At 27.9% G+C, this 13,077-nt stretch overlaps 3 protein-coding genes across 3 annotated transcripts in view; 2 read left to right on the forward strand and 1 right to left on the reverse strand.

The window, feature by feature from the left end:
• Positions 1–6,517: 6,517 nt before the first annotated feature.
• LOC107478335 (probable NAD(P)H dehydrogenase (quinone) FQR1-like 1) lies at positions 6,518–7,986 on the forward strand. Its single transcript, XM_016098477.3, has 4 exons — positions 6,518–6,631; positions 6,868–6,961; positions 7,081–7,343; positions 7,610–7,986. The coding sequence occupies exons 1-4, from the start codon at positions 6,609–6,611 to the stop codon at positions 7,839–7,841; spliced, it is 612 nt and encodes a 203-aa protein (XP_015953963.1). The 5' UTR covers positions 6,518–6,608; the 3' UTR covers positions 7,842–7,986.
• Positions 7,987–10,022: 2,036 nt separating this feature from the next.
• LOC107478334 (unknown seed protein USP) lies at positions 10,023–12,684 on the reverse strand. The gene is made up of 3 exons (XM_016098475.3): positions 12,522–12,684; positions 11,582–11,705; positions 10,023–10,899 (listed from the first exon to the last, which is right to left on the reverse strand). The coding sequence occupies exons 1-3, from the start codon at positions 12,555–12,557 to the stop codon at positions 10,238–10,240; spliced, it is 822 nt and encodes a 273-aa protein (XP_015953961.1). The 5' UTR covers positions 12,558–12,684; the 3' UTR covers positions 10,023–10,237.
• The window catches only part of LOC107478362 (eukaryotic translation initiation factor 5-like), a 1,710-nt gene continuing 1,237 nt past the window's right edge, over positions 12,605–13,077 (forward strand). The window contains exon 1 of the mRNA XM_016098503.2: positions 12,605–12,691. Coding sequence (XP_015953989.2) covers positions 12,605–12,691 — 87 coding nt within the window. The remainder of the gene's footprint in view (positions 12,692–13,077) is intronic.

The following is a 13,077-nucleotide window of genomic DNA, read 5'->3' on the forward strand; positions in this document are numbered from 1 at the left end:
ATGTAAAGTATACTATATATATAACGTTAATATGTATTGTGTATATGAAGTATACTGTATATATAACGCTCAGCTCAATACATATGTATATAAAGTATTAATTTTATTAATAAAATATCATTTTTTTTTGAGAGAGACAGAGTCTCTCTCTTGCTTCGAAATTTGTAAAGAAACTCATTATTTATTTGCTCCAACGGTAGATTCTCCTTTTTTACTGACACACAGTAAATGAGGTTCAAAATTTTTGAACCGTTGGAGTTGCTCTTAGGGTGATTGTGAGTCAGAACAAATGGTAATAATCTTTGAATTGAGCTTTCATTTTCTAAACTACATATTTTGTATGAGGAACTATTGAAAAATTTTCAAGAGTTATCTAAGGCATACTTTAAACTCAAACGACTTAGAAAATTGAATCTTCTAATATCAACTAAATCTAATCTAAATCTGAGGATCTACAAAAAATAAATGATTTTTTGAAAGAGAAAAACACATAACTAATTTATGAGATAATTGTTCTTAGAAAAGGACATCTAGAACTTATAGCTACCAACGAGTCCATTAAAAGTTAGATATATGCTTCTGAACTTCAGAAGACATGAATTCCTAAAATGGAAACTCATACGAAAAAATCTCAGGAGGAACAATCTCAGAAGTTATCACATAAAGATAGTATGGCTAAAAAAAGAGAGATTTATGAGCTGGTGAGTTAATAAAGTTCACACTGCTAACATAGAAAAATGGTTAAATGTCTCAAGAATATGGATCTAATACTTGGTAGTCAAAGACTATATCTTTAAAAGTTTGGTCTACGATATGTTGAAACTAATGATGAGAAATTTCGCCAAATATGCTATAAACTTGGACATGACACAGATCAGTGTTTCTAGTTCAAGAAACAAAATGGCTATAAAATCAAGAAGAAGCTATTTAAGAAACCTTAAAAGAGGAATCGTAAGAATCCTGAAAAGATAGATTATCAAAAACCTCGATAACAATTTAAAAACTAGTCAACTGGAACCCAAGCTAATTTGGGTTATTCTCACCTTATCTCAAATATTCTTTTAGTAGATGATTTGACTTACAATCTGCTCAGTATCATTCAATTCTGTGATCAAGGTTACAAAGTAGTATTTGATATCGATCAATGAGAAGTTATTAATAAAGCAAATGACTCTACTATTCTCACTACTAAAAGAGTGGACGCTACTTATGTATTATACCTTGAGGACCTTTATATCTAAATGTAAGATGTCTCCTCAATTGTTAACAACAAATAGTTGTGGCACAAGAAGTTTAGTCATGCTCATATGAAATTCATTATTTATGAGTTATCTCAAAAAAGGCATGTGAAAGGTCTTTTCAAAATCTCTTATGAAAAAAATTTCACATGTGATTATTCATTATTGTGATAATGAAAAAACGGACTAAAGCTTCATTCAAGAACATCAATATTGTAAATCCTTCTAAAGATATGCTAATTTGTTTAAATTAGATTTGGTTTGATTTGATTTAAATTTTAAATTCCTAAAGATATACATGCTAAAAAAAATTAAAACTAAATAAAATATTTTGACAAGGCCAAAAGAAAATAAAATTAAATTAAACTATATATTCTACTTGAAATTTGAACAAAAAATCAAAATCAAAATTAATTTTAATTTTAATTTTAATTTTGAACTTGCATCTCAATTTAGCCCACTGAACTTGAGATGAATTCTTGAGTTTCTTGTTCTCTAAATTTAGCCCAATGGACTTAATTCTTTTTTTTTTTTTTGGGGCTAGCAATTAATATTTTGTACGAGTATTGCAAAGTTTTTAAAATTCTTCTTGATCTTCTTTGTGCATGCTTTAGTAATAACATCGTCAGGCATTTCCTATATACTCAAGAGAACAATTTGGACATTCAAACACAAATATATATAAACTTATTTAAGTCTTTTTAATTTTTAACACAATTAAACAACCTTAATCCTAAAAGGGTATTATACTCTTTTTTAAATTTAATACAGAGAGTATTTTAATCATTTTAAATTTAAGTTCAAATTTATAGTTTCTAAATAAACTAAACAATCTTGAGTTTAAAAGGAGTATTTTAGTCTATTTAAAATTAACCAAAAGAGTGCTTTAGTCTTTTAAATGAAATTCTAACTTTTACTTTCTAAAAATAACATTAATCTAAAAAGGAATTTTTAGTCTTTAAAAATAATCCTAAACGGGATATTTCAGTATTGTAAAATTTGATGGAAGGATATTTTAGTATTTTAAAATCAAAATTCAAATTTCTAATTTCTAATTCATTTAAACAAAGTTTGCAACAATATTTTAGTTTTCTAAAATGATTTTTGACGAAAAGAATATTTGTGTCTTTGAAAATTGACCAAATTGTTAATAGTCATTTTAAAATAAAATTTAAAATTTCAATACAATTAAACAAGAAAGGGTATTTTAGTCTTTTCAAAACTAAATTCAATCTGTAATTTGTAGTACAAATCAAACCACCTTAATTCTAAAGGAGTATTTTATTGTTTATAAAATAACTATAAAAGGGATTTTTGTTTTGTTTTTTCTATTAACAAAATGGTCATTTTAGTCCTTTTATAATCAAAATCTAATGTATATTTAGTTTCTAACATAATCAAAGAACCTTAATGCTGAAAAGGGTATTTTAGACCTTTTAAAATTAACAAAAAAGTTGTATTAGTTTTTTTTTAAAATCAAATTTTCAAGTTTTATAGACAAGTAAACAAAATTAATTCTGAATTTAGCGTTTTTAAATTTAATCCTTAAAAGGGTATGTAGTGGCTTTTTAAATTAATTCTTAATGGTGTATTTTAGAATAAGAATTAACTAAAAGCGTATTTTTGTTACTTTAAAATCAAATTTTATTATTTGGAATAATATTATTAAACAAAATTAACTCAAATTTTATTTTGTCCTTTAAAAATGAACTAAAACAACAATTTTATTTTTTTTAAATGAACTAAAAGAATATTTTGTGAGAAAATTAAAAATGATACTACAGTCATTTTATACAATTAATCAAAATAATATTCACGTGTCCATTTTTGTGTGTCCATTTTTTCCGTACCAATACATATTAATTTACTGTTATACCAAAACAAATATTAAATAGTAGTGATCTCACATTCTCACATTTAAGTAGAAATGTACGTGGATCGGATTGGATTGGATATGGTCGAAAATTCGATTCGATTTGCACAATTTTTATCGGACTAGATCGGATATAATATCTGCGTTTTTTGTGTCGGATCCAATCCGATTCACAAATGTGCAGATCGGATATCGGATATCGGATATCGGATATATCCGCATGGTTGAACCTTCTATTTTTAATCATATTTTTATGTAAAAAATTCAATAAAAATATTTCTTTCAGACTTTTAAATTTATTTATTCCTAAAATATTTTTAACCAAATTTTTCTTAAATAACAAAAATAAAATAATACAATATATGAATAATAATTATACTAAAACATACAAACAAGTAAATATAATATCAAATATATATATATATATAATTATTATTGTGCGGATCTGCGGATGTAGAGCAAATATCCGCAATCCGATCCATAAAGAGTGCGGATCGAATCGAATCCGCAATTTTCTGATCGAATATGAATATTTACTGCAAATATGCAGATACGTATCCGATCCATGAAAGCAGAAATAAAAATCCACGGCCCTATATTCATTTTCATCATTATTTTCGGATTTCGTATCATAATATATCCCCCCATCAAGTTCTTTATGGTTAAAAAGTAGGGTGGAGGAAGAAACATGCACTTTTTGGGGGTATTCAAAAGAATTCCTAAATTATTGCTTGTTAACTTATATCTTATGTTCACTGGTGTATTGGTTAGGAGGCAAACCAAAAATCTAAGCAGCCCCTCGCTCCTTTGGGCATGTTGGACTTTTTCCACGTGTAGCCGTCTTGTTCCCAATATTATATTCTATATAGTACAAATTCAAAAGTCAGACAGATGAACGGCCATCATGTTGGTGCTGATTGCTGAATGGATCCGAATAATAATAATTGAAAATAATAATAATAATATGGACGAGATTATTGGTTATATCAAATGCATCTTAATCTATAACTATTATTACATATGAAAACAAAAAACAATTAAAAAAAAACTAGTATACATCATGTATGAGATATGATAATATTAGATGAAAATAAAAATTTTAAAATATAAACTAAAAATAAGTTAAACAATATATATATATATATATATTAACTGATTTTTATTATGTATATAGTATTTTTGCATGAAATATTTGAGTAGTGTTAGAAATAAGAGATTAAACTGAAGGAATAATGTGTGTATTATTGAGTATAATAAAGAGTGTTTATAATAAAGAGTATTTATAAAGAATGTTGTCTAGAATGGTATAATATAAAAAGGTGTTTATATATGTACTAAGAAAATCGTAATAATAAAGATGTAATCTCTTATAATAAATATTAAGATATACTAATTGATCCTAATTGATCCTCATTATATTCTAACAAGTAGTATACTTACCTTCTTAAATTGAACTTTTATTATCTCCACTTTAAAAAAAATAAATATAAAATATTGAGTGATTTAGTAGTAATTATTTTCTTTGTAAAAAAATGATTATGCATAGTATTTAAAAGAAGTTAAAATTGCTAACGTAAAGATAGAAAAAAATATTGTCAAAATATAAAAGGTTAACATAGCGATATAAAAAAATATCCATATTGTGATTTTTTGTTTTGATACCTAAAATATAAATTTTTTAACAATACTGGTTTAGATAATTCTTAGGGATTAAACCAAAATTTCACAATATATTGCACACACTAAATTTTGATGAAGATTAATTTTCAAACTTTTTTACTTATGAAGCTTGAGGTCAATTGTCAAATACATTTTGTATACAATATTTATTGATATTAGTCTAATATATTTATTTTTTATATTTAACCGTATCTTAATAAAAAATAAATTTTTTAAAATATATTTAGACACAATTAAATACTATTAATGTATCTTCATATTTCGTGTCATATAGTATCCGTATCAGTGTGAGATAGTTTTTTACTATATAAAATAATTGCAACCAATTAATAAACCCATAATCTTTATTTTACGTTGCTGTTAGCCAGAGTTTCTTGGTCAACAATTCAAGAGTTATGTTTGTCACCTCTCTTCGTTACGTTTTTCCACGTTTGCCGAAATAATACAAGACAATGAGAACCAATTATAAAAGTTTGTAATCTTCACAAACTAACTGCAATATTCTTCTCCGAGTCTTCTTATAAAACACGAATTAATAGTTAAAATCGTTTTTAAAATATATTTTAATTTTTATTTTGGTCCTCAAAAAATAAAATTAATTAAAATTATTTTTAAAAGATATATAATTTAGTCACGTTAATCCTTATATTAGTTGGATAATGATGTGGTGGATTGATGTCACGTGTCACAAGATGATTAGTTGATGATGTGTCAGGTCAGTGATACGTGGCACACCACCACGTGCCATTTGACATGTAAAACAATTATTTTTAATTAAAATAGTTCTTGAAAGTTTAGACGTAAGTTATTTTCATTCCTAAAATTTTAAAAATTAATCAAATTAGTCGTTATATAATTTTTTTATTTTTCTTGATAATATTAAATTTAAAATATTTTTTTATACTACTAATTTTAATAAAAATGTAATTGACAAACAAAAAATTAATAATTGTATCCTTTCTTTTTAAAAATTTTGTCAATAAAATTATCTCTCTCCTTTAATTCTTCTCAAAATCTCTCTTATTCTTTTCTATTCTAAAATATTTTTCTTACATTATCACATTTTGCTGTAATATATATTTATATATATATACTCAAAATTGAAATGTATGTATTTGTTGACCTAAATAAAGTTATATACTCAAAATCAAAGTTTATGTATTAAAAGAAAAATTATATAATCTATTTCAAACATATGAAATACACAAAAATTTATGTATTAAAAGAAAATCGAGGGAAGGATGTAACGAATTCAATAATGTCTATTATTCTGAAGAATATAATTGGTATTTTTTTTACAAAAAAAATTGATTAGTTCAAAGACAAAATACAAAAAACCTCATTATTATTTTATTTATTATCTAAAAAATTATTTGATAATGCATCAAAATTACACATTACTTTTAAACTCACACAATAAATAAATAGATTTAAAAACATTCAATTTTTTCTCTAATAAAATTGTCAACTTCTACTGCATTTTGAAATAGTTCAAGGCTAGTGCGACGTAAGCGTGACACCATGTTATCATCATCAATTTTATTTTGCAGCAGTGGTTTTTGGGAGTCATGAAATATAAAATAAAGGAAGGAAACAAAAAGGGTCGTCAATCAGGAAGTTAGAGCAATTTAAAATTATATACATTAGTCAACTACCATATCAATATCAAATAATCCTCTCCCATACGCAACTATATATATGGCTTTCGCTTCCCCATCTTTCATTCATTCATCAACAACTCATTCTTCTATAACATAAATAGAAAAACAGAGAGAGACACATAAATATAAATACTTCCTTTGAAGATCAACGACCTGATGGCTGTAAAAGTTTATATTGTGTAAGCACTCTTCAATACATATAATGTCATTGCCAAAGTTTATCTACCATATGTTATAATAATTCACTTGCTTTGTAAAATTCTAATCATGTTTGGGCTATGTCCCTCTTTCTAGATTTGCTTCTCTACTGGATCAGTTTTGTATTATTGTTATTATTATCTTCTTTGATGAAATACAATATTCATTTTGTTATGTTATAAATTAAATAATTTTTTTTATATAATTTCATTGGCAGGTATTACTCGCTATACGGACATGTAGAGAGACTAGCAGAAGAAATAAAAAAAGGTGCTGATTCTGTAGATGGCGTTGAGGCTACTCTATGGCAGGCATGTTCTTGATTAAGTATTCTATATTATATATTCAAATTAATTCATTCTCAATAGTATTACCTCATTACTAGTAATGGAAAAGTGTTTGATATTCATTTGTTTTAATGAACGAACAGGTATCGGAAACTTTGTCGGAAGAGGTGCTTGGTAAAATGAGAGCACCACCGAAGAGCGATGTACCACTCATTAACCCGAAAGAGCTGCCGGAGGGTGATGGTTTCGTGTTCGGCTTTCCAACAAGATTCGGAATGATGGCTGCTCAGTTCAAATCTTTTCTAGATGCAACTGGAAGCTTATGGCAGACGCAACAGCTCGCTGGCAGGCCAGCCGGAATCTTCTATAGCACCGGTTCTCAAGGTGGCGGACAGGAGACTACAGCGTAAGAATTTCACTCTCAACTATTACAACCATGTTACATGTGTATAAAAAATCAGCTACTAAATCAACTATATATAAAAAATATTTGTCTAAATATAAAATACATATTAAACATATATATTCATTTATAAATACATAATGACTAATTTGATAAATAATTTTGATGTGCACATAGCATTTTTGAGATTATTATCGATTAATTCGTAATTAATAGGACTCATGAATGAAGTACTAATAATGATATGAAAATTGTGGAATCAATGCTAGACTCACTGCTATCACTCAGTTAGTTCACCATGGAATGCTGTTTGTTCCGATCGGATATACATTCGGCAGCGGCATGTTCGAGATGAATGAAGTGAAGGGTGGCAGTCCGTATGGTGCCGGAACTTATGCTGGTGGTGATGGATCAAGACAACCAACTAAACTTGAGTTAGAGCAAGCATTCCACCAAGGCAAGTATATTGCCACCATCACTAAGAAGCTCAAGAAAGAATGAAGCTATTCATAAATTAGGATATTGAATCCTGATGAGTTCACTAGTAGTTACTTGTCATGTAATGTATTGAGTTTATATTATTGCATGGAAATAATTGCTTCTTATTATAAAGGAAGCGCTTTGTACTCACTCGTGTTTTTCTATTTGTACAATCAATATTTTGTTTATTGATTTGATTAGCTGAATAAGTAAATGGAATAATATTAAATGACCAACAAATATTATTATTTTTTACTTGCACTTAATTAACAATAATTTACACTATATTTACAGAAAATTTGTACAAAAAAAATAATTTATACCTATATTTATTAAAATTGATACATGAATTAATATCATTTGTACCACATTTTTTAAAATTTATACATATAAATTAATAAAATTTATTTATTAAATACAATTCAATTTTTAAGTCCCTTGTTGAAGGAACGGTGAATATCTAAAAGCCTTTATGTATTGGAACAAATGGAAAATAGACTCACATAAAACATGTTCGGGCTTTGATTTGTAGCCCTTAATCCATTATGTTTGTATAATTTTGTTCAGACGTTAATCAATCTAGTATTTATACGTGTATTGTGAAATAAAATAAGAAAATCTCAGATTGAATGAACAATAAAATTTTCGGCGTTTTTTAGATGAATTAAACAGTTTCATGTACTGAATTGAACAGTTTCCAGTCCTATACATTAACCTCTGCCTTTTTTTTGTGGGTATTAACCCTCTGACTTTGTATATCGAAACAAGATGCTATAGATAATGTGAAATATTAAAAGGGTACATAATTTTTCAAGAGCCCATGAATATAAAAAAAAACATAAGCATTGAAATTGGGCTCAGAAACTGGTGTTTTTAAAAGTTGGGCTAACCACAAAAACGAGCGGTTGAATATGAAATTGGGTTAGTGTGATTGGAACTGAGCAACATTTGTAATAGTAACCTAGCACTCTTTTCTTTCTCTCCAGTTCTCGTTTAGTCATTTTCTCTTCCTTTCTGACACGTTTTTCCGTCTCAAAAATACAAGGCAATATCCATATTTTGTTGAACATCTTCCATAGCTCTTGCCCGTAATTTCCAGCGGTAAGACTAATATCCTGCTGCTGCAATATATCGAGAATATCAATATAAATTTCATTTATGATGATCTACGTCAAATTTTGAAGAATTTTCGTTCAGGCTATCATAGGTAGAGTAGTAATACATTTTAAACAAGAGTACTTTATATGATTTGTGGTTAACTCGTTTTAATACTAGTCCTTTTTATTTTAATGAGTTAAGTTTGTTTTTTCGTTTTTGATATTTTTGAAATTTTTAAAAATTATTTTTAATATTTATTTTAATTTAAATTTACACTTAATATTTGAAATAAGATTCAATTCTATTTTTGTTCTTCATTTTGGAAAAGTCTAGAGAGCCAGTAATTTTATTGCATTTTGGCTAGCATGTAACTAGCAGAGAAATGTGAGCTATTGGATAAAATTTCACACCAATTTCACACCATCAAATTATCATTGATGGCTAATTGATGGCTACCGATCACAAATGTTACTAGCCCCTAGTATTGTTCCTTAATTTTTTCACAATTAATAATTAGTCAAAACTTATTTTTTATAAATAATTTCGCTGGATGGGCAACTAGAATACTAGCTAATTTATTTGAAAAACTTTTCAAAATCATTAAAAATAAACTTTTAAAATTTTAAAAACAGAATTTTTTAATTTATAACCACTTCATTAACGTGAAGCCCCATTTTATCCCCTCTCATTATATCGTCTCGACGTGGAACTTCAGGAAACGGTGACGCGAGGAAATGGCATTCACGTTAGGGAAGCGGCTACATAAGAATAGTACGTGGAGGGTATTTCATTAGGTTTATATGACGCAATATTCTAATCCTATTTTTTTAAAATCTTAATTTTTAAAAAATTGTTCAAATTGACTTACAATAGAGTTGATTCTTATACTTTCTCTTTTACAATTAACAACAAGACTTGAGCCATCAGATCTGGTGAAAGAATCCAACCATAACAAAGGAATTTTTAACAACCAGGGTGTTGTTAAACTTGGTCCACTATAGAATATTTTTTTTTTCTTGTTGATCAAACTATTAAACCAGGTTTCTATCCATTATGAACATTTAATAAAAGTTAAAAATCAATAAAAAGAGTTGTTTCTGGATGTCGACTAATTAACATGTAGATATGATATTGAAAGTTCATATCAAACAAGAAGATATAGATATTAAAATTGAGCAGCATATAATCATATATACTGCACAATTATGGGCGCACATGTATTTTAGAGCTTCAACAGTACAAGTAGAGAGTTCAACATTACTTGGGTTTATTATTTAATTATAGTAAAACCCAAAAGGCTTCAAGAAAGGCATAGTTAATTAACTTGCCATATTGGCATTATTGTAGACACTATTGACAGCCATGTTGGGAACCCACATAACTGCCTTGTTTCCAAGGAAGTGGCAAGCAGTCTCTGTTCCAGGCTTGATTTTCAGCATTTCATAAAGAACCTCCGCATTCATGCCGGAAGTGTCGTGGTGGCAAACCGCTAACGCCTGAGTTCTCCTGCCGTCGGCTGCCACCATTGGAACCATGTATGCGGTGGTTCCATGGATTTCGTGACAATAAAAGACGGTGCTTTGAAAATTGAGCCTGTGACACATAACAGCCTTGTCTCCAAGATTGTGCACTCCCTCTATGGTGTAGTCAGTCTGCTTGTCCAAGAAAGAACTTGAAAACGGTTGAATGTTCTTTCCCAACTTGGAAACGGCGAAACCGATCAAAGTTGATAAGGATTTTGCGCAGTACTTGTCCTCGCCCTTGCCGGCTTCTCTTACGCAAGCATCCTCAAAGGTGAAGGACTCTTTTTCGAGGTCTTTAATTACTTTGCCCCATGTATATACTCCGTATGGTTGAGCAAACGGGATTTTGCTGAACTTCATGTTCATCTTTTTCCCAGGAAATAGCTCATGTTCGAAGAAGAACGTTTTTGGGTACTGTGTGTCGTCCACTTTCATCGGAACATCATTTATTTCAGAATCTGCACGCATTATCATACAAAAAACTCTTATTTTAGGATAATTCTACCCTATTAATCATTCATAAAAGAATTGCAATTATTGATCTGCAGATGTGTATAGTGTATTGACAGGGGTGTGCATGTGGAGCAGATTAGGTGGAAATTTGTTAGATCTATACCAAGTTCTAAAAACCACAGCAGTGGGAAAGTACGAGAAACCAATAGAATATTTGTACAATATATACAATGAAAGTTTAGAGAATAATAGATATATAATTATTAGTGTTATTTTTTTTAATCAGTTAAAACTTTTGGAATGAGTGGTATCAAAGCATGGTATTAGAGTTCTAAATCCGAAAGGTCAAAAATTTGATCCTTGTATCTATCACCGAATCCATATAATTAAAGGTTTAAGATTTAATTAAAATTTACCTATATTTAAATTAAATATAATAAAATAATAAATTTATGTATAAAATATATAATTTAAAAAAATTAAATTTATTATTTTTAGTTGGTTAACAATTAAAAAATCATACCTGTTTCATCAATTAGTTTATTCTTTTATTTTGAATCCGACTAATTTGACAAACAATTTTTAATTAATCAAATTGGATCAGTCGACTAAGATTGGTTCTCATAACCATAATCCATAACCAACTCTAATATGTGACTGTATAATTGAGGAGTTATATATATGGACCTTGGGCTCCAGGCTTTAAAAGCTCCTTGAGAGTGTTAGGAATTGGAGTGTTTGGCCAAACTGCTTGCCAGTAATCTTCGTCAGGTATCAATTCTCGCCCACGGCTTCCTATTGCAAAAGCAAGCTGCACCGTACCATTTCCTCCAAACATAAGATATCATAATAATTATATTATATAAACATTTCATATAATTATTTTACTTTAAATCAACGAAACTCAAACCATATATATGTGTGCCAGTGGTTTCTTCGGACTACGGTGGCTATAATTATAATGGCTATGATGGTTAAACAACTTAAGTAATATTTAAAAATTATTTTTAAAATTAAAGTTATAATTTTTTACATTTTGATAACTTTCTTATTTTTATCTTTTAAATTAAAAATATTATTTATTTTAATAACACTTTAAATGTTGCTAAAACTATATAGCTACCATGTAATCAGTTAATGGGTTTCTCGTCTTATAAATTACTCACTCTTTCTTACTTTCTTTTATACGAGACTAATTTCAACACTCTTCACACTTATAACATTAACATATTATAATCACCATCATTACATGCAAGATAGCATGTGCATGTAAACGTAACTCTCTTAAACTGTATTTTTGGAAAAGCCAATTACTTATATATACGCATACATATATACTCCTTGTTTAAGGAATCAGCCTGCTACAGTTCTTGTTAACTCATCACTGCCTTAATATTTTACTTGATTTTATTTAATATTGACTATAATATTGTTAACAGTGAAAGCCAAATTAAATAAATGTTTTGGATGAAGAAAGTTGGTCTAAAGTTGTGGTAAGAGATCATAGAAAGTGAAATATAGATATTTTTCCGCAGTGAGGGTAAAATATGAGTGAATGAAGGACTATTATACTCTTTTTGGCGAATATATAAGCCAAATTAAAAAGCAAAAGAATACGAAAACTTACACAGAAAAGCATAGCAACAGCGCATCGGAACTCCATTTTTATATATAATATAATAAGCAAGAGAATAGATGTGGGAGTGATCGATGCTTGCAGTGAACTCACTTATTTATAGTGATACCGGTTCATCATTAGAGGTGTACGTACGGTACATATTTGGACACGGCGGTTATGTAACACAAGACGTGGAGTGACATATGAATTTTAAATTTTTATAAGAGCTAGCTAGTATATATATACAATATAAAATATTTTATATATATAGTATGTCTAAAATAAGTTCAATAATTATGTGTTTATTGAATGAGCTACACTTAAAAAGGCCATTAGATTTTATTAGATGAAAATCAAAAGTTAATATAAAAGAAGAGTATTGATAGACTCTAATAAATATAGAATATTCTAGTACATAAATAAATGTTTTAAATGACAATACTTTAATACACAATACTTTAAACGGTAACAGAATCTTTTATTGTTAAATAATTAAATATAAAACATATAAATATAAAAATATGAGTATTCTTTATTCAATAAGATTAATTATTAAGCAAGAAAT

Source organism: Arachis duranensis, chromosome 3 (genome assembly GCF_000817695.3).
Source record: "Arachis duranensis cultivar V14167 chromosome 3, aradu.V14167.gnm2.J7QH, whole genome shotgun sequence".
NCBI lineage: Eukaryota > Viridiplantae > Streptophyta > Magnoliopsida > Fabales > Fabaceae > Arachis > Arachis duranensis.

Coding starts and splice junctions, on each gene's coding strand:
- LOC107478335 (XM_016098477.3), top strand. CDS start 6,609: ATGGCTGTAAAAGTTTATATTGT. Junction 6,962..7,080: donor TTGAGGCTACTCTATGGCAG/GCATGTTCTTGA, acceptor ATGAACGAACAG/GTATCGGAAACTTTGTCGGA. Junction 7,344..7,609: donor GGCGGACAGGAGACTACAGC/GTAAGAATTTCA, acceptor AATCAATGCTAG/ACTCACTGCTATCACTCAGT.
- LOC107478334 (XM_016098475.3), bottom strand. CDS start 12,557: ATGGAGTTCCGATGCGCTGTTGCTATGCTTTTCTGT. Junction 11,706..12,521: donor CTGTTGCTATGCTTTTCTGT/GTAAGTTTTCGT, acceptor GGTACGGTGCAG/CTTGCTTTTGCAATAGGAAG. Junction 10,900..11,581: donor TTTAAAGCCTGGAGCCCAAG/GTCCATATATAT, acceptor TAATGCGTGCAG/ATTCTGAAATAAATGATGTT.